At 38.3% G+C, this 27,300-nt stretch overlaps 1 protein-coding gene across 1 annotated transcript; it reads left to right on the top strand.

Moving 5' to 3' along the window:
- Positions 1-4,160: 4,160 nt before the first annotated feature.
- Positions 4,161-27,300, top strand: smek1 (SMEK homolog 1, suppressor of mek1 (Dictyostelium)). The gene is made up of 15 exons (XM_056269100.1): positions 4,161-4,806; positions 4,891-4,946; positions 6,244-6,342; positions 6,459-7,076; positions 17,583-17,660; positions 17,754-17,870; positions 18,092-18,208; positions 18,285-18,416; positions 18,522-18,624; positions 18,772-18,930; positions 24,418-24,587; positions 24,674-24,816; positions 25,456-25,646; positions 25,790-26,001; positions 26,092-27,300. The coding sequence occupies exons 1-15, from the start codon at positions 4,665-4,667 to the stop codon at positions 26,209-26,211; spliced, it is 2,457 nt and encodes an 818-aa protein (XP_056125075.1). The 5' UTR covers positions 4,161-4,664; the 3' UTR covers positions 26,212-27,300.

The raw sequence follows: 27,300 nt of genomic DNA on the forward strand, positions 1-27,300 counted from the left end.
CTCTCCTGCCATTGAAGCTAGATCTGTATCTGTCAAGAAGAGATGCATAAATGAGAACACTAGTGTACTATTTATGAAGGCTATATCTTCAACACCAAGCTTATCTGCTGACTCTGTTGATTTTCTCCTTGATTCTTTTAACTCAAAAGTTAAAAGTGTAATTGATGATATTGCTCCTGTGAAAGTCAGGAAGAGTGGTAGACAAAAAGCACCTTGGAGAAATTTAACAGCAGTGCAAAATATGAAAAGACAATGCAGAAAAGCAGAGCGCATGTGGCGGAAGACACAACTTGTAGTCCATTATAACATCTACAAAGACACCATCCATGCTTTCAATATGGAACTAGGCAAAGCTAGACAGACTTTCTTCTCAAATATTATAAACAGCAACTTAAACAACACACGCACTCTTTTTGCTACTGTAGAGAGACTGACAAACCCCCCAAGCCAGATTCCCAATGAATTGCTCTCAGACAGCAAGTGCAGGGAGTTTGCTTTGTTCTTCTCCGAGAAAATCAATAATATCAGAAAGGTGATCAGCACATCATTGAGTTGCGCTGGGGTCAGACAGATCAGACCACAACCTGAGAAAGCAGCTACTATGTCTGATTTTGATGAAATTGATGGCAAAATTTTAGAAGAAACCGTACAGCACCTTAAAACATCAACCTGCGCCCTTGACGCACTTCCCACATCTTTCTTCAAAAGTGTGTTAAACTGTTTAGAAGCAGATCTCCTAGAAGTGGTAAATGCCTCACTTATCTCTGGGAATTTTCCAAACTCCCTGAAAACTGCAGTTGTCAAGCCCCTCCTGAAAAAGAGCAATCTGGATAAGACCATATTAAGCAACTATAGACCGATCTCAAATCTTCCTTTCATAGGCAAGATCATTGAAAAAGTTGTCTTCAATCAGCTGAACAAATTCTTAATCTCGAATGGATACTTTGACAATTTTCAATCTGGTTTCAGATCGCATCACAGCACAGAGACAGCGCTCATAAAGATAATAAATGATATTCGCCTAAACACTGATAAAGGCAAATTATCAGTGCTGGTACTACTCGACCTCAGTGCTGCATTTGACACTGTCGATCACGACATACTTCTTGACAGGCTGGAAAACTGGGTGGGGCTTTCTGGGATAGTCCTAAAATGGTTCAGGTCATACTTAGAAGGGAGAGGTTATTATGTGAGTATAGGAGACCATAAGTCTGAGTGGACATCCATGACATGCGGAGTCCCTCAAGGCTCAATTCTTGCGCCACTCCTATTCAACCTGTACATGCTCCCAATGAGCCAAATAATGAGAAAGAACCAAATCTCTTACCACAGCTATGCAGACGACACACAGCTCTACTTATCCCTATCGCCTAACGATTACAGCCCCATTGACTCCCTGTGCCAATGCATTGAGGAAGTAAACAATTGGATGTGCCAAAACTTTCTTCAGTTAAACAAAGACAAAACTGAAGTCATTGCGTTTGGCAACAAAGATGAAGTTCTCAAGGTGAACGCATACCTTGACGCTAGGGGTCTAACAACTAAAAATCAAGTGAGGAATCTGGGTGTGTCTCTAGAGTCAGACCTTAGTTTCAGTAGTCATATCAAATCAATAACTGAATCAGCATACTATCATCTAAAAAATATTGCAAGAATTAGATGCTTTGTTTCCAGTCAAGACTTAGAGAAACTTGTGCATGCTTTCATCACCAGCAGGGTGGATTATTGTAATGGACTCCTCACTGGCCTTCCTAAAAAGACCATAAGACAGTTGCAGCTAATACAGAACGCTGCTGCCAGGATTCTGAGCAGAACCAGAAAATATGAACACATCACACCAGTCCTCAGGTCTTTACACTGGCTCCCAGTTACATTTAGGATTGATTTTAAAGTATTATTACTGGTATATAAATCATTTAATAGCCTAGGACCTAAATACATTGCAGATATGCTCACTGAATATAAACCCAACAGATCACTCAGATCATTAGGATCACATCAGCTAGAAATACCAAGGGTTCACTCTAAGCAAGGAGAGTCTGCTTTTAGCTACTATGCCAGCCGCAGCTGGAACCAGCTTCCAGAGGAGATCAGATGTGCTCCTACAGTAGTCACATTCAAATCCAGACTCAAGACACTTCTGTTTAGCTATGCATTTACTGAATGAGCACTGTGCCACTGTGTCCGACTGTTTGTACTGTATTTTATTTTTTATTCTAAACTGTTTTAATTATTCTTATTTCTTTTGATTATTTTAATCTCTTTATTCCTAACTGTTTTAATTATTCCTATTTCTTTTTATTATTATTATTATTTTTTTTTTTTTTTATGTAAAGCACTTTGAATTGCCATTGTGTATGAAATGTGCTATATAAATAAACTTGCCCTTGCCTTGCCTTGCCTTGCCTATAGTGGGCAATTCTGGCCCTTCTATGTGCTTTTATATTTACATTAATTTGATCCAAAACAACAACGAAAAAACGTTTCTTAAGCAGTACTCAATAAAATAAATAAATAATAATTTGTCATACTTTGGGGTCAGAAAAAATGAACTTTTTCCTTAGCGGGCCCATAGTCCCGTTGTAGCCTACCATACTATTGATATAAAGGTCTCGTCAAGTTTATGCTTTCAAACATTTTTGAGTTCATTCAGATTTGAGAGACACTGACAATAGTGGTTTCTGAGTGAATGGTGAATTGTTTACTTCGAAACCATCCAACCTGATCTCATGAGAAAATTTAATTATTTTATGAGGTGGCCATTTTGTATGAATTAGTATGATGTGATTAACATGTACGCATCACATTTTTCAAAAGGGAAGCATGAAGGTCCAAACCCCTAAAATTAACCATCAGTTGTTGATTTGGATGAGGCAGATATGAATGTGAATTGTGAGAAAGGGGCAGGAGAAGTCCTGCATAGAGAAGTCTGCCGACCGTTTCACCAGCTGATAGAGTTACGACATTTAGATAAAAAAACTAAAAAAGTAAAAATGAAACATGCATGGATGAATGGTTCACAATAAGATAATTAAGAATAAGATACATTTATAAAAAGGCCGAATTTTAATTTAATGCTGACTGTAACCTTTTCAGGTTATTTTTTCAAATGCTAACACCTAGTTTATCACCTAGCAACCACCCACAACACCATAGCAACCAGTCTAACCTATTATCAACAACTTAGCAATGCACTGGCAGCTTGCAACACCATAGTATTGTGTTGGTGAATTTTGCAAGGGCAAGCAACACTAAAAATGTAGTTTGTAATTCATTTTACAGTTATATAATCTACAAGCTGGTGGAGCAACCTAGTTATGGCTGTGTAAGAACACATTGGCTATGATAGGGACTTGGCCATGCTCCAAAGCATAGCTTGGACTGGAATACCAGCTTGGGGTGGCCTGTTTTTCCAACAGAGGCTTCTCCTGTTACTTATAATGGCTGTAAATGAAACTACAATGTATTCGGTCTCAGAGACAAAATAACAGCACAACTAAGGATCTGCATTTAATTTTACTGTATGAATGACAAAAACATATGAAGTTCATTATCTTTACGCGCGCTCCAGCAGTCATTCGCTCAAGGAGCTGCGCATGTTCGCGCTTACTTTCACTCTCATTCACATTCCTCTCCATGTCCCTTCTTCCCTTTCACCAGCAGTGAGTGTTTGATGTTACGAAACACCAGTGTGTCTGCGCTGGTCATTTTGGCGCACTGTGTCTTTAAACTGTGGCGGCGGCCCTGCGCCTGCAGCACAGGAAACCCCGTAGCGACTTTCTGAGGGGACCCAAGATGGCCGAATCCTCACAGTGGGGCTAATAATTACTTTTCGTCACGTCGCTGCTATTTCACGGTGCTCGACGGTCGCGCTGGCCATTCGCCATCCCGGAAAGCGAAACGAACGAGTCTATTCGATTAGTTGCATTGGGGAATGTTTATCTATGTGTGAAAAGAGACTGGCTGGTCCATCCGCGGCCCTTAGCCAGAATATGGCGGAATACTTGGAGAAAATATAGCTTAGCTTATTATGAACGCGCCGCTTTATACACGACTCTTCCCGCATTTCCACCGATCGCGCGCGAGTATAATTATCAAATAGCATAATCGGTACGTCTTTGGAGTTAATTTGCGCACGCTTCGAACGTTTTTGTGTTAAAAATGACTCGCGCGAGGAGATAGCCTGCTAGCTGAGGCGCTAGCTACGCTAACCCCGTTTGACTGAATTAGTCGCAGCGTTAGCCTAGCTAGCTTAAAGTAAGGGGGCACGGAGAAAAATAAACACATTCTGCATTCGTGCTCTGGCTGCATACTTTTAAACCAACCTCTCACCGTTTCATCCCCTTTTAGAAACGGAAGTGCTTTTTGTTGTTACGTTTATAAAGATTTCAAAATATTGAGTATGTTGTGGAGAGTCTCGGCTGCACACAGCACAGCAGCTAGCTGACCATTGCTAGACTGGTCAGAATAATTTTTCTGGAAAGCACAAATTTACTGTTGTAGACCCCACAACAACATACTGCATCAGCTTCGAGACAGCTTGCCACTGACAGCCATACATTTCAGCTTGAAGTTGACCGCAGAATCTGTTGCCTCTTGCAAGGCAAGGACGTTGAAATTTATTGAATTAAAGGCGAAAGCCTGTTTGAGAATTACTTGCAAGGATGACTGACACTCGTAGACGAGTAAAAGTGTACACTCTGAATGAGGATCGCCAGTGGGATGATCGGGGGACGGGACATGTGTCATCCGCCTACGTGGAGAGACTGAAAGGCATGTCTCTCCTGGTGCGCGCCGAAAGTGATGGTAGGTTTCAAAACACTACAAAAATGATGTAATGGTCACTTTTGATTGAGACTGCAATTAAGATGTGCCCGTTCTTTAAAACAGGATCACTGCTGCTGGAGTCAAAAATAAACCCTAACACCGCCTATCAGAAACAGCAGGTGCGTTTGAAATGACATGATCTTATTGACAACTTGTCATTGCATTTGTGAACGTAATTCATGAATATGTGCTTTAAATGTCTTGATTAAAACCAGTCAAGTATACATATGTCTTATAAAGATGCAAAACAGCACAGGTTAATACGATTAATAAATATCACATACCATACTTCCCCAGTTGGGGATTCACAGTACAACAACCCTGTTAAGCATATGATATAAAAGTCAGAAACCATTTCAGAACAGAAATCTAGTAAGAACAGTTTATTGAAATATTAGACAATTAAAAAAAAAGTTTGCTTGACATGCATGTGTGTTTTGTACATCATATTTGATGAATCAGGCTTTTAATGGCCCAAATAAAAAATGGAGCTCACCGAGAAGGAAAAAATCAATTTTATTCAGGCGTCCAAACTGATCAAAATCATGCAATAATGGTTCTTCTTAGTAAGATGAAATTAAATGCTTCGTTTTGTGATCCAAGCTATGTACTTTTAATTGTATGGGGGCAAAACATGTAATGCAGTGCAATACAACAAAGTAATGATTGAGACATGTACAAACAAATGTTCCTCAAAAGCCTGTTGTATCATATTTAATAAATAGATTGTAACCATAGATGGACAATAAAGTAAACCTGAGTAGCCTTAGAAATCCATGTGTCAAATATGATATAATAGGTGGTTTAATATGTTTAGTTTCATAATTACTCATTCACATGTACTAATTTGCATAAACTTCCAAAACTTTTCTTTGACATATAAGAGTTAAAGGTTTTCACAGACGGGGTTTTGGATTCTCTTTTTTTATCACTCCATGAATAAAAAAATAGTCAACAAACAGAATTTTTTTTTAATGAATGAAATATTAAATAAATCAGGCAAATGTTATATAAAGCCCTCTGTAAAAACCTTCAGAATAAAGAACTGTAAAATTTGGTGTATGTGTTTACTGAAGTTGAGATTTCTGATTCATCGCATTAACTCATTTAGAGAAAACAGCCTTTAAAGTTATTTATTGTTATTAAAATCTACAGACACAAATCGATAAAGTGTAACAAAATAAATATTTAAAAATATACTTTGGATGTTTTCTATCTACTAGTCTGAAAGAAGACATATTGCGGAAGCAAAATAGCTCTAAATTGACAAGTGTCATGAAAAAAAGTGGTTTAGCCTGTAGTGTCTTGCCTTAAACTGTAGATCCCTGTATGTTAGTACTTGCAGAATATCACTTCCTTGTGTCATTAACCCGTTTTTCGGACATTTGTTGATAGTATTTGCATTTTTCTTTGAAGGACACATTAATAGTCTGGTCTGAGGCTGAAAACTATGACCTGGCCCTCAGCTTCCAGGAAAAGGCTGGCTGTGATGAGATCTGGGAGAAAATATGTCAGGTGATGATTATGCTTATCATAATGATGTACATTAATAATATTTTCTCTAGGTTTCTCTAAGTACTGCATGTTGGTGTAGGGCTCTATTCTGAAAGCCTTTTTGTGTGTGTTTACAGGTCCAGGGAAAGGACCCCTCAGTAGACATCACCCAGGAGCTGATAGATGAGTCTGAAGAGGAGCGCTTTGATGACATGTCTTCTCCTGGCCTTGAACTTCCACCATGTGAGCTCTCCCGGCTAGAGGAGGTGGCCGAGCTGGTGGCCTCATCCTTACCTTCTCCGTTACGGCGGGAAAAACTGGCCCTGGCGCTAGAGAACGAGGGCTACATCCGCAAGCTGCTGGAGCTGTTTCGCGTGTGCGAGGACTTGGAGAACCGTGAAGGCTTGCACCACCTCTATGACATCATCAAAGGCATTTTCCTCCTCAACCGCACGGCGCTCTTCGAAGTTATGTTCTCCGAAGAATGCATCATGGATGTGATCGGGTGTCTGGAGTTCGATCCGTCGCTACCCCAACCGCGGAGGCATCGAGAGTTCCTGACCACCACGGCAAGGTTTAAAGAGGTCATTCCCATTTCAGACCCAGAGCTGCGGCAGAAGATTCACCAGACGTACCGGGTGCAGTATATTCAGGACATGGTGCTGCCTACCCCCTCTGTCTTTGAAGAAAACATGCTCTCCACGCTGCACTCCTTCATCTTCTTCAACAAAGTGGAGATCGTTGGCATGCTGCAGGTGGGTTTTCCTACTCAGCCGTGTGTACGTGATCAGTAGTGTACTTTGTACCATTAGTGGTTGATTAGGGATGTGACTGTGAGGATATTTTCCCACCGGTTAATCGACGTGTGACAATATTGGTATCACCGTCGGAGGCTTTTAAATCAGTCATTTGAAAGCGAACCTAAAATGTCCACGTCCGCATGAGCATTTATAATGGTGCGGCGCAGAGTGAGCGTTTTGTTCTGCGCTCTGTTCTGTTCGCTCCGCGCCCGTGGACATTATGAATGCCTGTGTGGACGTGTGCATTTTAGTTTCGCTTTCAAATTAGTGCCAATTCGGGGGCATATTGCTTGAATGGTGAGTTCATTAGCCTATTATTCGTAATGAAAAACACAACAAACCAGTACAATGACAAATCCGCTTAAATAGGTGCTTTGGCACCAAATATTCCGCCATCACCTTGTCAATCAGATCCTCACTCTCGTGATAAATTAAATCTGACTCCTGCTGCTGATCTGTGCTGCGACTCTCGTTCGGCTCACAATTTATTAAGCAGACAAGTTCAGTTTTTAATTGTAGTGTCTGTTCTTTAACTGAACAAAATTATTGTATACATTTTTTTTAATAAATAGACGGTGGGGGGTGGTGCCGCGGTGGGCAAGTGAAGTAACCGGTGTTGCTTCTGAACACCGGTAACACTGACTATCGTAGCAAGCCTATGGTTGAGTTAAAGGGGAACTCTTTTGCTTATTTTCTCCGCTTATTTTCACTTCTGTTGTCGCATAGTCTCAACGAGCTCCCCCTACAGCTGTGGGGCGTATATTTCACAACACTGTCGTAAAAAAACTCACTTGCGGCACCTTCCTCCCGCTTTCAACCGCTGCTCATGTGCATTTGTTATGATCGGAGCCGGCCAACTTTATCGGGTGGAGTTATGTCTACCGAGGTGGGTAATACATCACAGTATCATATGGCGTGTGTGTTAATGTCGAATTGCCATAAAGCAGTTCGTGTTTCTCGCTCGTTCTCGCTTCTCACGAGACTTCCTATTTCCAACTTACCGGGACGTTAGTCCCCATGTTGCAAGGTTGGTTTTTAGCCTGGGAACGCTGGGGGGAGCGGGGAAAGTCACCATTCTCACCAGAACAGGTTATTTAACCATCCAAATGATTTTTAAATGGTTTTATTAAGTTTAAATAGTTGCCAAGTTTTAACTCTACTGAGCGAAACAAACTATAGATTAACTCTCCATTTAGGCTTATAGCATCATATCTCACAGGTAATGTACATGGTCAGGCTCGCTATGTGTCATTGTGCCTTCTCACCACGGTTTTCAGAGCAGCAACTTCCGTCTCAAATTCATTGCATCCTCAGCAAAAACCTTGCTTGCAGAGGCTGCAGTGAATAAGTTTACATGTTTGTTTTGCTGCTGCTAATATTTCCCTGTTTACATTACCTGAGAACATCTCATTGCCCATGGTGGGTTGTACTGTGGTTCTTTGCTGTAAAGGTCATCAGATATGTTTTCACACCAAAAGGTCTACAGATTAAGGATAACAGCACTAACTGTTTTTTCATATGCATGTAATCATATTTAGTAGAAAACCGGCAACAGTATACCTCAATAGTAGATTTCAAGAGTAAAGTGGGAGTGATTTGTTATTTAAGATGTTTTCATCATTCAGTTGGATTTTACTAGGCCTGTAGCGGCGCGTCGATGACGTCGACATCATATTTTTTTGTCGACGCTTCTTTATTTATTTATGTATTTATTTTTTTGCACCGTTCCCGGCGGTACAGCTCGCCACACACACGTGGGAGACCGAAACATTGCAGAATCGAGGACGAAACAGCAACCTCTTCACTGAATTCACAACAAAGCCATGCAAAAGTCCCAACAAAAGAAAAAGTCCTAAAAAAACCCAGCTCGCACTAAATCATCGAAGGTATGGGAATACTTCAAATTTAGTCCCAAACGTAAAGGTGTCGTTATTTGCGCTCTTTGTCAAATGGAGTTGACATCCCAAGTCTCCCGCATAGTGATAGCGGCTCCCTGATGACCGCAAATTAGTTAAAATCTCCCGGAATCTAGAGCTCGCGAGCTCCAAACCGTGTAGCGCACGCAGCGAGGGAGAGAGCGAGAGACCTTGCGCGTGTGTGTGCAAATGTGCGTGTGTGCCTTATGAAGCGCATGTAAACCCCACCCCCGTCAACAAAACCGAAAAATCAGTCCGGATGTTTTTTATGAGCACTGAAAACATTAAAATGAGCACCACATCCAAGTGTGATAGGGCTCATTTGAGTAGCCTACCAAACATTTTACAGTGTAGATACATTGTAAGAACCAGATCAAAATTGTTGTGCATTGAATGTGCACTCCTGCAATTTCCATGTTACAAAAAAGAATCGTTCGATTAGTCGACTAATCGATAAAATAATCGACAGACTAATCGTTTAATTAATAATCGTTTACCCCAGCCCTAGATTTTACTGCAGTTGTAGCTAAAGTGAGTTAAAAATATATTTTAGGAAAATGGTTTGATATACATCACCTAAGCCTTACAGTGGAATTGTTTGATATTGGTTGGAGTTAGGGGAGGGGGCTTGTTTCCATGGGAACAGCACCATCATGTTCTTTAGAGCCATATCATGTGATGTCACAAACGCTTGGCAAGCGTGCTGGATGATAATTTTCTCCAACCCCCAGCAAGCTTCTTCAGTACAGTAGTTTCATCCATCTTTGCAGATAAGGGTGCGTATTATATGGCACACTATTGTTTTAATTTTACCATATCCCATTACTACCTGAATGTAATCTAGTAGATGTTAAATAAACTGGCCTTAGATACTAAAAGCTATTTCTTATGATTGTCTGAGCAATTAGATGTACTTTCCCATGACCGTATGATATGATCAGTTTTTTCGTTCACTTGATTTGTTCCTCTTTTTTTGAGGTGTAATCTCTTATGTCCATGACAAGCTGATACAGTATCAGTCACATGTCTAACCTTGGTGTCGCGGTGCATTGATCAAATATACGTCACAAGTCACCCTCATTCAGCTAGAGGTCAAGTAATGTTGCAGAACAGATTTGAGCCTCTGTGATTTACAACTTTATATTGAGCTCAAATGACATTAGGATAATGTATATAAGCAATTAACATTTATCAAAGGTTCAATGTGGCAAATCTGGCTAAACAAAATTATTAATGGTTGTAATTCACACAATACGGAAGGAAAGGGATTGAGTATCAGAAAATAGATTTTAATGTTGTGAATACAGGCTATTTCAATAAAAGTTGCATCCAAATATTTACTCATTCTAGTAGGAGTGGGAATCTTTAAGCACTTCACCATCCGATTCTGGGAGTCACGATCCGATTTCAAAACGATTCTTGATCTACCTTTTTTTTAACAACTAATTAGTTTACTTTAAATCGTAAAAAAAAAAAAAAAAGGAGGCTCAATACTAAGGATTTTTATTATTATTCCCCCAGTCAGGCCAGTGGTCAATTTTTACTTGCCCTGCCAAAATTTTCACTGGCCCCTCCAAAAATAAATAAATAAATAAATTCAAGTAAAATAAAAAGTTTTGTTGTTGTCAGAGGTGGAAAGAGTAATAAAATATTCTACTCAAGTAAAAGTACTACTACTTCCATGAAATTTTACTGAAGTACAAGTAAAATTACCGGTCTAAAAATTAGGGGTGCTCCGATCAGGATTTTTGGGGCCGATCGCCGATTACTGGAAGCTGTATCTACCGATACCGATCACCGATTACAGGGTCTATTTGAAGACTTCTTTTTATCATGTAGCATTACTTATTAAACTATATTTAACAACAATGTACATTAAGTATTACATTTAAGAGAAGACAATGCATCATGAATTGACACCTGTGTATTTATTTGCAAGCAACATGTATTAACATAGCAGCTTGGTTATTGGGAGCAGCTTAGGGCTTGACATACAACTTTCCTGTAGAATATAAAATAAAATTAATAAAAGACAGAACATCTGAGTCTTTAAATTTAGCTTTAGACTACTTTAAACTAAAAACAGCAACAAAAAAGGCTATAGCCAAAATAATGTTTAGAGTCAGTCAGCCATCAGTTTTTCTAATACACTTAAAGGACCACAGGTAGTAAAGTGCACAGCAAAAAAAAAAAAAAAAACTAACAACTTCCATATCTGCATCTATAACTTTGCTTTTTTCTGGGATGCTTCGTCAGATTTTGTGGGCATTTAGAGAGGAAGAGAGAGGTAGAGAAACCTTTTTTTGTGTGTGTGTGTCACAACACACTTTTTGTGTGTGTGTGTGTGTGTGTGTGTGTGTGTGTGTGTGTGTGTGTGTGAAGAACCCTTGCAAAATAATTTTAAACAGATTAAGAAAGCCACCACTACTGGTCACATTTGTTTAGATTGATTTTTTTTAGATCCAGTGAAGTCTGTCCCACCATGTACCTAATATAAATAAATAAAACATCTTCAGTTAACTAGCAGATCATTCATTTAGTTCGCTATTAAATAAGAAATCTAGCGCTAAAATGTGTTTTTGAACTCAAGCTGCGCGCTCGTTGCCGCGGCGATCAGTTGCATGGATACAGTGCTCTCTGTGCCTCCCGCAGTCTTTACTCGGACGCGCAATTCAATCTTTCGCCGTTGCGGACTCTTATTCATTCCGGTGTAATCACAAAATAAAACACAAACGTATCCTTGCTTGATATAACTGTAACCGCTGATGAACATATTCAGTTTTGATGAGAGAAAATATGTACGAGTGATTTGACGGACGCACGGGGGTTGGATACATTTTTGTCATTGGTTGTTGCGTTAAATCTTACCCAGATACAATAGTCCTATTTTCTGATTGGCCGTAGCTCGACGAACAACACCAGAGGAAACGCGCTTGATTCATGCCGGTTCCACAGTGAGAGCGGCGCGGCCAGAGTTTTGGGCGCTGCGGCATATTAAATATATTACAAATAGTTTTTCAGCGTGAGAAATACAATGTGTGGCGGGAGAGCGTGACAAAAGACCGAAATGAGTGACTGTCACGCTCAAAGCTTGAGCCCTGTTGTAGAATTGCCAAACCGGTGAAGCTATTTTTACCAGGGCGTAAAAAAATTGTCTCGTGAGTTTTGCGTCATCTGATCGGCTTTTCTGGATCGGCCTTTATGGAGACCGCCGATCACACACCCCAAAGCAATTATCGGCCGATTATGATCGGCGACCGATCAATCGGAGCACCCTTACTAAAAATCTACTCAAGTAAAAGTAAAAAGTAGCTAATTTAAAATTTACTCAGAGTAAAAGTTACTGAGTTACTTTTTTTAACAGCGGGGGTGGGGGACTCTCCCATGTAGGGTTGTAATGTTATGAGATTTTCACAGTATGATAAGGTCTCAGAAAATATCACGGTTTACAGTATTAATCAATTATTAAATAAACTGTATTATTAAATTATGGTTATTATTATTATTATTATTATTATTATCATCAGTTAAAATGACAGTTAAATTAATGAAACAGGGTTTTTTTGGTTGAACAAATGCTTTTAATCATAACAAACTTGAAACCATTTGTTTGTTTTGTTTATTAAAATGTCAATAAAACATGTCTAATAATTGATAATGAATTAGATTAACAACTTATTTTTAACATTAATTATTTATTAAAATGTTTAAGAACAATATTGTCCTATGAAATGTATTTTATTCAGAAAATTAATGTTTCTTTTTATGATTTAATCCAAATATATTATCAAAAACGGTGGTAATCAAATGTAAATTTAAACTTGTGTCCTTTTATTTTTTGAGGAAGCGCTGCAAAAACAGATTTACTAAATTAAACCATGGACAAAAAATATATTCCTTTAAATAATATTTAAATAAAATGTATTATTATTGTTGTTATTATTATTATTTTGAGAAGTAGGCTAAGTTCTATTGTATGCCTACAATAGTAATATTTTTCTGTCATAATTTCTCCTAGTAAAACCGAACTTTTATTTTGATGGGTTGTAGTGAAGACCAAAAGTGTAAAAAAAAGTGTTTCAAAATGTATTTGACAATGGTTTTGTTTTTCTCAAATAAAATTATGAAAATTCTCATAAGGCGTTCTCTCAGAGCAGCTCTGGAAATGTTCATGTATTCATATCCTCAAATTGTTTGTGAGACGCTGAAAACACCATGAACGTCACGCGTACTTGAGTATGTAGTAGACAAAGCGGCACAGCTCAGCAGAACAAATAAGGTTATATTTACATGCAGTATTTTTGTGCTTAAATATTCACAGACCATGTCGCATTGGATTTATTGCACAGTTCTACTTTCCATGTATTCATCCATCCATGACTTTGCGTGTTTTACTTGTTATCTGCGTTTTGTGAATAATTCCATTTTCATGACTGGATTCCGGGATTCCCTCTGCATCACGTAAGTCATTCGGCCTTAAGTTATAATCGGGACATACCTTTATCTGCAGGAGGGATGGTGTCCTATGTATCCTCCTTTTGCAGCCACTTTGCGTCCAATTTTTTTGCAAATTGGATATCTATCCTCGAGGACAACCACGCTTTTTTCCTACAAAGTATTTTCATACTGGCCATAATTCGCTTCATAAGAATTCGAGGGCGCTTTCAGCTCAGCTGGGTCTGCGTCACCTTTCTTGCGTGTTTGTTCTCCCGCCCTTCAACCAATGCAGTAGTTTCCGGAGTGTGATTTTTTTTTTTCTTTTTTTTTCTTTTTTTTTTTCTTGTATTATTATTATTTACTCAGTAACGGATATGATTTCAAATGTAGCGAAGTACAATACTTCAAACAAAACGTACTTAAGTAAAAGTAAAAGTACAGATTTTAAAAACTACTTAAAGTAGAAATACACAAAAAAACTACTTAATTACGTAACGCGAGTAAATGTAATTCGTTACTTTCCACCTCTGGTTGTTTTGATCCATGTAACATTGTAGAGCTGCATGATTTGGGGGAGGAATCTAATTGCGATTTTTCTGGTTTAAAAATTGTGATCGCAATTTAAAATGTAAATACAATGCCCAAAATTTTGTTTTTATACATAAATATGACTAATAATAATATTGATTATAATAACAATAATTATTATTACTATTGCTAAATAAAATTATTAAAATAATTATTTTGTAATAACAATATTACACTGCAAGAGGGCTATTACTATAAATCATTAGAAAGGTCTAAGGTTTTATTGTAAAATATTACATCATTATGAAAAAAAATCTGTGATGGTAATTTCTTAAAGGGGCACTTGGCAACTCTAGTCATTTTCTTCGCTGATTTTCACTTTTGTTGTCGCATGTTTTCTCATCAAGCTCCCCCTACAGCTGTGCGGCGTCTATTTTCACAACACTGTCATAAAAAAACTCACTTGCGGCACCTTCCTCCCAGTTTCTACCGCTGCTTATGTGCATTTGTTATTATCGGAGCCGGCCAACTTTATCGTGTAGTTATGTCTACCGAGTGGGTAATACATCATACACAGTATCATAGAATTATGTCGAATTGCCATAAAGCAGTTCGTGTTTCTCGCTCGTTCTCGGTTCTCACGAGACTTCTATTTCCAACTTACCGGGATGTTAGTCCCCATGTTGCAAGGTTGGTTTCCCTCCTGGGGACGCTGGGGGAGCGGGGAAAGTCACCATTCAAATGATTTCTAAACGGTTTTATTAAGTTGAAATAGTTGCCAAGTGCCCCTTTAAAGGGTTATTAGTTCACCCCAAAATGAGAATTATCCGCCTTGTGTTGTCCCAAACCTCTATGAGTTTCTTTCTTCTGTTGAATACAAAAGAAGATATTTTGAAGAATGTTGGTAACCAGACAGCTGACGGCAATAGTATTTTAATAGTACATTATTTAAAATATCATCTTTTGTGTTCAACAGAAGAAAGAAACTCATACAGGTTTGGAATAACTTAAGGGTGAGTAAATTATGACAGAATTTTCATTTTTGACTGAACTAGCCCTGTATTTTTTGTCAGGAAATCGTATGCGTCCACTGAGAGAAAAAAACCCTCATGTGCACTTCTCTATCGCTACACTGGAGAAAAACTTGTGGATTCGCATGTTTACTTAATTTCTTTAGAGAGAACTTATTCTCTCCTTTTAATAAGGAAATTATTTTTCCTTTTTTGCACAAAATAGGGTGTGGACAGCGTGCGTGTCTCTGGTTCCTTCCACTGTAAGAAAATGAAGCCAAAATACCCCAGAAATGATCTTTGCCAACTATCGCGGTTGCAGAATAAAATGCAGATAGAGACGTTTTGACTGACGCATATCCTTGAATACAATAAAATATAATTTCTGCCTCATTCTGTGAAATGAAGCCACGTCAGATCACAAAAGGAAGTTATTTCAAACACTCAACTGTGATTAGGCCTATATAGTAAGTTTGGAGTTAAAACATCATTAAATGTTCTCTTTTGTTGGACAACAGATGTGTAAATGCTTATTACAAGTCTTTGGAAAGATGTTTGGAGCATGTTGCTTTTTCTAATGCACATTAAAAGTGACTTGACCTCATAGCGCAGTGTGCAGTGATGGAGTAGCATTTACTGCGAATGGATCAATCTGATCCAATCTGATCTCAGCTCTGATCACGAACTTAATGAAAAAAAAATTGATACTGGTGAAATTTCACAATTCTCGAAATTCGAAATTTACAATTTCGATACCACAGCAAAAACTACTAGCCTAACTAATATAAAGTTCAAACATTATTGAAGACAAGTGAGTCTTCAGTAATAAAATTGCTTTGTTTTAAACAGTTACAAGCAACTTCTCAGATCAATACTGCAGAACAAAGATACAAATGACCGTAATCATGTACAGACATTGAATAATCATACTGCATAGTCTTCACTGTATAAATTAAATAAAGCTACAAAAGTTGTTCAGTCATGATCAGTGAGTGACTTTCTTTGTCTTCTGTTGTTTGATTAACATTAATGGCACAGACGGCAGCTAGAATTTTAGGCTGCTGTCATTAAAGCTATGGTATACGATTTTGAAAATCGGTCGAGAAAGCCTGAATTTTTAAAAAACTCATCCCGCCCCTCCACACACACACCCCTCCCCTCTGTGCTACCTGATCCCTCCCACCGGGAAACGAACTGAACTACGTCACTCAGTCAAGCTGTGATCACCGGTAGTAAACATCGGAACTGAGATGTAATGTCAGTTCATGTAATGTTCAATCTAATGACCTCGCTATAATGACACATCATATGTAAAATTGCCTTTAGACACTTGAACTTAGTTGCTTCATCAACAATTCAATGTCACGTTTGAGTTCACGTCAACGCAAGATTAGCAACACATGAAATGTTCTAAACTCCCCACCACCACCATTAGTATAATCCTACTAGTATTGCTAAGGTTTTCAGTAATTGTTATTGCAGCACACAGCGCATCTTGTTCAAATTTCCATCGGCTCGAACAGAAACCCGCTAGGCCTACTGAAATATATTCAAGGACTTCAAGAAATATAATTACTTTGACCCGTGATAGGCGATGCTAAACGGCTAACATTCCAATGGAGCATTTCAGTGGAGCTGGTGATTGGATAAGAGCAGTTGACCAATGTAAGCTGTCCGGCCGGACAGCTTACATTGGTCAACTTCTCTGCGGCTGTACAGCCAATAGAGTGAATAGATTTTTTTCATTCTTTTTTCTATTCATATTGTTAGGATTGTACTATATAACCATAACCAGCATCTAAACGAGGATATTAATAATGAACAATCTTTGAAATCGTATACCCTAGCTTTAAGACCGAACGCACGAATAGTATACTGTTACACGCGTTTTCACGTTAATTTAAGACACAACTGACTAGGTTTACGTGAATGGCCTACTCACCAAGATTTTGACATACTTTTGTGTTTATTTTTCCATTCAAGTGCAAACAGACGTGAAAGAGAACTCAATTCAGCACAAGCGAGGCCCCCCCCGTCAGACTCGGCTCTCTGTGTGCGTGCACACTTAACACAACGCGCAAACACCAAACAGAGCCCTCTGCTTCTTCCTGCACCTGAATCTGAACGCTTAAAAATTGCTTGTATGTTAACTATATTTATATATATATAGTCAAAACATACAAGCAAATAGTAGATAATAAAGAGGAACAAAGAAACCAGCAATAAACAGAGTGTTATCAATATTTAAGGGTGCTTTCAGATTCTGAACTTTTTCCAGTCAAGACAAGAACATTAAGGGATTTTTCTCTTTCTCAGCTTTACTCTGCTGTGTAATTATTACTGATGACATCATAGACAGCGGGAGATCTAATAAGCTGCATTCACACCAATGCACAGCTCTGTTTTGAGACATCAGATGTTTTGTTCTGTCAGTCTAATCCCTTAAGGCATAGCTGACTGTTTACATTAATTTCATGTCATAAAAGCATAACGACATAACCTTTAAAAAAAAATATAAAGGTTCATGTAATAACCAGAGCTCTGTTTCTTATGTGTGTGTGTTTTTTCAGGATGATGAGAAATTTTTGACTGAGCTCTTTGCACAGCTAACTGATGAAGCCACGGATGACGACAAGCGGCATGAACTGGTATGATAGCTGCATTACTAATGGATTACTAATGGATGCCTCCTCCTCAACATAATGGATACATACAAAACTCATATTGTGTGTCACATCCAGGTAAATTTCCTGAAGGAGTTTTGTGCATTTTCGCAAACGTTACAACCGCAGAACAGAGATGCATTCTTCAAAACTCTTTCCAACATGGGAATCCTGCCAGCGCTGGAAGTTATTCTTGTAAGATATCCTTGCTATTTTAAAGAACAAATGTATTGTCAGGTGTCAGCTTGGTTTCTTTTTTCTTTTTAAAATGTTAACATCTTTACTAACGAGGAATGACCTTTTGTATTGTCTGTTATCGAGACCTTATGCATCTAAAACGGTCTCTGACTTGCTTGAACTTTCCTATCAATGAAAACCATGCTGTATTTACCAACCTGTGTGTGTGCTTTTTAAAGGGCATGGATGATGTGCAGGTGCGTGGAGCAGCCACTGATATCTTCTCCTACCTGGTGGAGTACAACCCCTCCATGGTGCGAGAGTTTGTTATGCAGGAGTCTCAACAGAACGATGATGTAAGTCAGACATGCCCACTGACCCATGTGATAATTCGATCTACTTGCCGTCTTCTCTAATTGTCTCTTTTTACAGGACATTCTGTTGATAAATCTGATCATTGAGCATATGATCTGTGACACGGATCCAGAGTTGGGTGGAGCCGTACAGTTAATGGGGTTGCTCAGGACGCTAGTGGACCCAGAGAACATGCTGGCTACTGCTAATGTGAGACTTGTTTTAATATAACTATAGTACAATGTATCAAATATACACTTTCATTGTCAGAAAAACGTACTCCTTTAATTTCATTAACTCTCTGGGTCCCTGCAGAAAACAGAGAAGACTGAGTTCTTGAGTTTCTTCTATAAGCATTGCATGCATGTGCTCTCAGCTCCACTTCTTGCCAACACCACAGAAGAAAAACCCAGCAAAGGTAATAATTCGGGTTTTATGTGCATATGCATGCATGCAGACTGGATGCATTTGCAGCCTTTTTGAATCATTGCTCAATTGAAATTTGCATACCTGTTTAAAGATGTAACATCTGCAGATTTCTCACTCCATGTGTTTGTCTTGCCAGATGATTTCCAGACGTGTCAGCTGCTGGCTCTGATCGTAGAGCTGCTCACTTTCTGTGTGGAGCATCACACGTATCACATAAAGAACTACATCATCAACAAAGACATCCTCCGCAGAGTACTGGTGCTCACTGCTTCTCAACACGCTTTCTTAGCCTTATGTGAGTATTTGGACTCACGCTCATACATATAACATTCATAATGTCACAAGAGTGGGGTCAGTTGTTTTTGAAGTGCTATCAGAATGACAGTAAGGATTTTTGCATGCTTGGTAGTCCAGTAGCTCAAATTTCGAATGCCTTAACACCAACAATATATATTTTTTATGTATTTTAAATGTTTAATTAAAACATTTTAGGCTTGCATTGAAGTGTACATTTAGTATTTACTTTACAATTATTTATATTTTTTTCTTATAAGTAATGTTTTTTTCCCCCCATCAAAATTTTTTTAAAACAAATTTATAAAGATTGATTTGTTTGCAATTTCCATACTATTCTTATGCTGCCAAGGTCTCGTCTCTGTGACACACAAAGCATATGTGCTCAGATCAAATCCTCTGCTTATCAACAGTGGTTACAGTGTTTTTTTAGTGTTATTTATACTATTATAGGTTTTATTTTTCAATTTAGTTTTTTAGTGGTTTTGTTGTCAGCTTTTTGTCATTCTTAATTTAATTTCAATATTTTAATTTTATTTCAGTTTTAGTTTTCAGTTAGTAATTTTAGCACTTTAATTTAGTGCAATTAATTGCCAAGGCAAAATTTTTAATTTCTGTTTTTCGTCCCAATATTTCAGTTAAGAACAATGTTTTTTAATAGTTTTTGTTAATGGTTTGATGAACATAGCGGATATGGGTAACAATATTCAATTTGAAATGTACTATGCAAAATGACAAAGCAATATGTCAAATGGCAATGCATTTTTGTATTTAAATTTACATTTTCCATTACATACACTAGTTTTAATATGTAAATTGAATACATATTTTAACGCTTTATAAGTTGCAAAATTAAAATGAAAATGTATTACAGATATGTTTAACATGTTCAAGCAAAAACCGTAGCAAAATTATCATTTAAATGTTATTTTTCTTAATTGCATTTACACTCACAGTTGGGCATAAAAAAAAAAATTGTTTGGTTCCGGTTTCCGACCGACCCTGTCAATTTATGTGCGACCCAAATTTATTTTATGAGCTTGGAGAAGAAATAATAAAAATTAAATAAATACACAAATACAAAACTTTGAGGCAAACTATAATTTACGTTTTTGTACAGCACCGTATTTTTATAGCACGCGATGCAAGATGCTTGTCCTCCAGCAAAACAAACGAGGCAGCTATATGGTCGTTCACACATCGTTCGTCAAACTGAACAATAAAACATATACAAGTCTTTTTTTTTGGTGTCATTTAGGACACTTTTATTCATATACGCATTACGCACACATACAAATGCATGCATTCATAGGCACGCACACACCACATGATGCGTTAAAGAGTAACCTCCATCCGCCTCCCGAGTTTCATTAAAAATCATCCCAAATTACAATACCCTCTTCTGCTGTCTACCACTTCTTTCGCCATGTATTTGTTCGTTTCTTTTATTATTTTATGCAATCCAAAACACTCTAACCTGCCGCGCTTCGTATCTCCAGAGCCCGTCTAACTTGTCCGCTTGTCCGGGACAAATGGATTTTAGAAGGACAAGTAAAAGAGAATTTTACTTGCCCGAACGGACAAGTAGCCTGATTAGAACATCAATAACAAACAAAAAAATAACTAGGGAATCACTAAACCAAGAGAATGATTCTGATTTTATTACATTTATTGTAAGTTGCGATCGATTGTGGATAATAAATGTATTAGCCTGCATGCTGACGGTGAGGTTGCGCTGTTGACGCTCGCGCAGCCTCTCGAGGAGAAATCTACACACATGAGCGCAGCACACACACAAACACACACACACACACACACACACACACACACACACACACACACACACACACACACACACACACACACACACACACACACACACACACACACACACACACACACACTCAGTTAACAACATACTGCCTCTAAAAAATCTAAATGTGGAGTTTCTATATTTTAAGCAGCCTCAATTATTTTTCCTGAATACCATATCACGATTGAAAATGTGACATTGATTTCCTACAACAGTTCAATAAACAGTTAAAATTAAGTCACTTACATTTTAGATGCAATGAATATTGGCTGTTTTTGTTCTATTTCAGCAGCGAAAATAGTTCCAAACAAAAATCACAGCAGAACCACGGCACATCACAGGAACACTCGACCTGTTTTCATTACTGAATGATTCAGCATTTTGACCGAATCGGTTGAGTCAAAGATTCAATGACCCATTCATTAACATCCGTCTCATTCTTGAATGAATCAACCGTTTAAACGAATCATTTGAATTAATGAATCAATGACTCACTCATTAATACGGCCGCCTGCCGCCACCTACTGGCGGTTTAGTGTTATGTTTATAAGTAGCCTAGTATACTTCTTTCCAATGTTTCTTATTTGTACATTTAAATCAATTTCATAACATTATTTTATGCAATTGTAATTTTTCAATGTAAATTATTTAATTTGATCAGCCCTACCTAGGGTAACAGTATGCTTCATCTTTCATTTTAAATTCCTAAATTTGATCAATAAATTCAATTATTTAGAATAAGACGACACTATAGGGCATTTAATTAGATTGGGGGAGGGGATGCCCTTCAAAGGTGCAGATATTACAATATGCCAATTTAAATATCAAAGCTGATTGAACACTGATGAGAATATTGCTTCAGAATAAATAAATAAAATTAAAAAAAATCTGGACAAGCAACTTTTTTGATGTGAATGACAGATTTACTTGTTCGGAGGGCAAGCACATGAAAAGGCTTAAGGTCGAGCCCTGAATAATTTCCTACCTATCCCTTGCTGCCACTGAAAAAAAAAAAAAATTCCCTACCGACCCATGACCTCAACTGACAACAAACCGGAACCAAACTTTTTTTTTTTTTTTTTTTTATGCCTTAAGACACTTGCGATTGCATTTTCATTAAATGTCCCGGAATGAATGAAGCAAAATTCAATGTGCAAATTGAGAATGCATTCCCCGCCCCCTCCCATCCTGTCAATCACTGTGTGAAGTTGGCCCCGCCCACACCCAATGCAAAACGTCGGCAAAATAGGCTCAATTGTTTTTATTTCGTTTGTGCTGTACATTTTTTTTTTTTTGTGCTGCTTCGGTTTTTTAGATATTAAAATAATATTTATAGGTCATTCTGAGGTCCCCCAGCCCCCCACATGCTCCAAATAAAATAGTCTTGTTCGTTTGTGCCGGTTAAAGTTTTGTTTGTGCTGCTTCTGTTTTTAAGATTTTAGACATTTAATTACAGGTGATGACATCACCACCCCCCGACCTGTTCCAAATTCACCCAAAAGAGGCTCAATCGTTTGTGCTTCGTTTGTGCCGGTAAACGTCTTTGTTCTGCTTCGGTTTCTTAGATATTAAAATAATATTTATTGGTCATTCTGAGGTCACTCACATGCTCCAAATTCACACAAAATAGTCTCGTTTGTTTGTGCCGTTTGTGCTGTTTTGTGCTTGTAAAAAATTAGTTTGCTGCTTGGTTTTTTAAAAATATTAGACACCGAATTATAGACGATGATGTCACCAGCCCACATTCACCCAAAAAAGGCTAGTCTTCTATGAATTTGACCCATCAGATTCCATGACCCTACTGTACCTATAGATTGATCAATATCTGATCAAAATGCTTAATAAAATAGAAAGGGGAGATGGTCACACATCACGAGTCACTTTATTGAACATTACTGTCAGTTATGAAGAAATAGAGCGGTCACATTTTTCGGTAGCTATGAATTTGACCCGTCATATTCTGTGATCTCAGAGTAATAGGCCTATGCATTTGTAAGGAAAAACTGTATGATCTCCAACATTAATGTTGACGCCTGATAAGGCAGAAAATGATCCCAGACGTTCCAACAACGCACTGGTTCTATCACCTGCAGATGCGTAATAATCTTCGGAAACACTACCATTTCTCTGTTCACGCTCCACTTCTTCTGCTAGTGAATTTAACACTCGTATCAGCTCTGCCGCCGCCGTGTTTCCTTCCAACACCTCAAAACACGTGACGCATAGCTATGTTTACCTGTTGCCGAGCCCCGCCTTCACTCAGTGACGGGAGGGGGCGGGGAATGCATTTTCAATTTGCACATTGAATTTTGCTATATTCATTGCGGGACATTTAATGAAAATGCAATCGCAAGTGTCTTAACTGTGAGTGTAAATGCAATTAAGAAAAATAACATTTAAATAATCATTTTGCTACAGTTTTTGCTTGAACATGTTAAACATATCTAATCATTTCTGTAATACATTTTCATTTTAATTTTGCAACTTTTATAAAGCGTTAAAATATGTATTCAATTTACATATTAAAACTAGTGTATGAAATGGCAAATGTAAATTATATAATTGATTTTTCATTTTCATTTTGCACAAATGTAATGGGAAATGTCTATTTAAATACAGAAATGCATTGTCATTTTGCATATTACATTTCAAATTGAATATTGCTACCCATATGCTTCCATAAGCGGGGTTTGATACTGAAAGTATGATTTTTTTTATTTTTTATTAAAGACTCTGAACTAGACTCCTGATTTCCTGATAATTTACTCACCCCAATGCCATCCAAGATGTTCATGTCTTTCTTTCTTCAGTGGAAAAGAAATTAAGTTTTTTGAGGAAAACATTTCGGGATTTTTCTCCACACAATGGACTTCAATTGCAACCTTCATGTTGAAGTCCAAATCAATGCAGTTTCAAAGGGCTATGAAGAGCTTCAAACGGCTCTGCACGTTCCCAGCTGAGGAATAGGGTCTTATCTAGCGAAACGATCGGTCATTTAAAAAAAACAAAAAAACATTTATATACTTTTTAACCACAATTGTTCGACTTCTGCTGGTCGGCGGCGCGCCAGGCATTACGTCATCACATTGGAAACGTCACGATTTTTATTTTTTTTATTTTTTATAATAACAATAAATTAAAACAAAGATGTCAGACGATTTTGAAGTTGGAGGAGAAAACGGGGGAAAATGAGATGGAATTTTTCGCCCTTCCCTGCCTTTTTTAACCGGAGTACACAGACAAATAACTTAGATGACATGACGCGTGTAATCCCTGGCGCGTCGCAGACCAGCACAAGACGAACAATTGCGGTTAAAAAGTATATAAATGTTTATTTATTTTTTAGAAAATGACAGATTGTTTCGCTAGATAAGACCCTATTCCTCAGCTGGGAACGTGCAGAGCCGTTTGAAGCTCTTCATAGCCCTTTGAAACTGCATTGATTTGGACTTCAACATGTTGGTTGCAATTGAAGTCCATTGTGTGGAGAAAAATCCAGTCATGAACATCTTGGATGGCATTGGGGTGAGTAAATGATCAGGAAATTTTCATTTTGAGGTGAACTAATCCTTTAACAAGCACTAATTTATTTATACCAATACCAAACACTCAACAGGCATCAGATATAACTTGGCTGTTAAATCTCTCTATACCTTTCTCAATCCTCTTGTTCAGGTGCTTTGCGTTTCATGAGGAAAATCATTGGCCTGAAGGATGAGTTTTATAACAGATACATTATGAGGAACTTCCTGTTTGAGCCAGTGGTCAAAGCTTTCCTCAACAATGGATCGAGATACAACCTCATCAACTCAGCCATTATAGAGATGTTTGAGTATGTCAGAGTGGTGAGTACATTTATCCAAACATAACATACCGTTAGACCGATATATTTTTTTATTTTGTTCATAATTGCGGTGTTCTGTGTGTGTAGGAGGATGTGAAGTCCCTGACGGCTCATATCATAGAGAACTACTGGAAAGGCCTGGAGGATGTAGACTATGTACAGACGTTTAAGGGACTGAAGCTCCGATATGAACAGCAGAGAGAAAGACAGGACAACCCTAAACTTGACAGGTCTATGGTCATTTCAAACCATTGTCATATGGATCCTCAAATTTAGTGAATCACTAATCGGAGATGTAATTCCTAAATTTGTATTGAGAATAGTTAATATATCTGTTTTCAACTTAAGAGACTCTTTAAAGTCTGTTTGTGGTTTTCAGCCAAAATTAAAACCCTTTGGTTTGATATTTGAAAGCAATGAAGACAGCCATAATATTAGTATGTTGTTTTATAAAATACATTTGTAACTTTACAGTACAAAAGTGTAAATACTATAGTAGTATATATTTCTTTATTGTTATTTTTAATTGAATAAAATAAAATATTTTAACAGTAACAACAATAATAATAATTACTTTTATTATTCTTTGGCCTTGTTGAATGGGTTACATAAAACCAACAGTATGAATGTGGCCTGAGACAACTGAAATAGAGAGAGTTTTTTTAAAAAAGGTATATCTAGTCAAGCGTGAAATCCCCGAGACCTACCTGTCAGGTGGACCGTAAATCCACATTTTAAAGCCAAAATTTAAAAAATAAAAATTGTGCATGTAATAAGTTACTTTGTGCATTCATTGTGCATATAATAGCTACTTTCAAGTGGATGTACCTTTTAATGAATGTTATTTGTGCTGGCTTGCTTGTCTTCAGTATGCGGTCGATTCTGAGAAATCACCGTTTTCGCCGGGATGCGCGGACGCTGGAAGACGAGGAGGAGATGTGGTTTAACACGGATGAGGAAGACTTGGAGGACGGTGAAGCTGTGGTGCCGCCCTCAGATAAGATGAAGAGTGACGAGGACCTGATGGATCCCATCAGCAAGTTCATGGAGAGGAAGAAACGTACGTTACTGCTACACGCAGATGGCATGATGTTGATGACCAACTACTACGATTCCATATCTGACTGCATGATGCTTTAATATAACTTGCATTGCTTGGTGTGTTTTAATTGATTACTTTTTTTCCCCCTGTTTTTCCCCAAGTGAAAGATTCAGAAGAGAAGGAGGTGTTGACAGGTAAGGCGAGCCTCTCAGGACGGCAGAGCCCCAGTTTTAAACTCTCCTTTTCCAGCTCTCCAAAGCCTAGTCTGTCCTCTCCTCCAACCGCATCCCTCCACCCCGGTTCACCTGGTTCTCCAAGCTCTCCTGGGACAGGAGCCCGGAGCTCCCCACCTACGGCAGCTGTCACCACCAAGGTGATTATGCAGGCCGAACACTGAAATGATGCCCTAAAATTGTATTTCTTACTGCTTGCTTGTTTCTGATGGCATCTTCTCCCATTCCAGGGAGGTCTAGTGGGGTTGGTGGACTATCCTGATGATGATGAAGAGGATGAGGACGAGGAAGATGCAGACAGTAAAGAAGAAAGTCCTCCGCTGTCCAAGAAGTCCAAGCTGAGCTCCTAAAGCACTTCCTCGTCAATCAGCACAGTCATGCTCAAAGGGAGCTTCATCCAGAGACTATTGCAGCGCTCAGCCTAGAACTCAAAACTGAAACTCAATGAATGAATACATAAATGAATGGATAAATGAACGAATGCAGCCCCCCCGCAGGTGTCCATGGGGCGCCGTGTGAGGAACGGAGAAATGGAGAGCAAGAGAGGGAGAAGATTCGGTCACAGAGCGAAAAGGTGAATGTCTCCACATGGAGTTTGTCCAAGTGCCAATCTGCAAGAGAAAGAGAGACTCGTGAAACGGACGGAGAGATCGAAGAGAATATAAAACTGTGGTCTGGACAAAGAATTATAAAAAAAGGATTTAATAAGAAATGAATTTCGACAAACCTAAAGTACTGGGGGGTGAAAATGACCTCACACACAGTCAGTTACTCACAGACACTCAAACTGTTGCCCCACGGAGCGTCCCAGGCTTGGACCAGGACACACTGCCCCCCCTCTCAGGGAAGGACCTCACATGACCCGAACTGGGCCAGCCAATTCACAACCACCACTCACCTTTGCTGACATCATCTCCATTTCTTTCTCTCCTTCCTCTAGCTCTTTTTTTCTGTTGGCCTTTTTTCCTCTTGATTCTTTTTTTTTTTTTTTTTTTTTTTTTGTGAGTTTCTAGGGCCAGACGGGACACTGGGGAGCAAAGAAGTCTGGGTCGTCATTGTTTATGATGTCACCATTGTTCTCGTGGCTCAGCGGAAGTTCTTCCTCTTTCAAAGCCAGCAGTTCCCTCCTTTTCTTATTCTGTTGTTCTCCTCTCTCATTTTTTTAAATGACATAAAAGAGACCTGCCTTTAAATGTTCAGGACGTTTTCAGCCGCACTTGAACAGGTTTTTAAAACCTCAGTGGGGGGAGATAGTTTTACCCTTTTTTTGCCCTTCAAAACTGCAGATTTTTTGGAAAATTTGTAAGCCCGTCTTGATTAAAGATTGAGTGGAACTCTAGATGTGATCGATTTTTGTCATATCTTCATTTTCTTTTCTTTTACATGTGTACTCTTGGTTGTTCAGTATATTTGGGACCATTAAAAAGATCTTTGCTGTA

This window comes from Rhinichthys klamathensis, unplaced genomic scaffold (genome assembly GCF_029890125.1).
Source record: "Rhinichthys klamathensis goyatoka isolate OS25496 unplaced genomic scaffold, OSU_Roscu_1.1 h1tg000281l_1, whole genome shotgun sequence".
Lineage (NCBI taxonomy): Eukaryota > Metazoa > Chordata > Actinopteri > Cypriniformes > Leuciscidae > Rhinichthys > Rhinichthys klamathensis.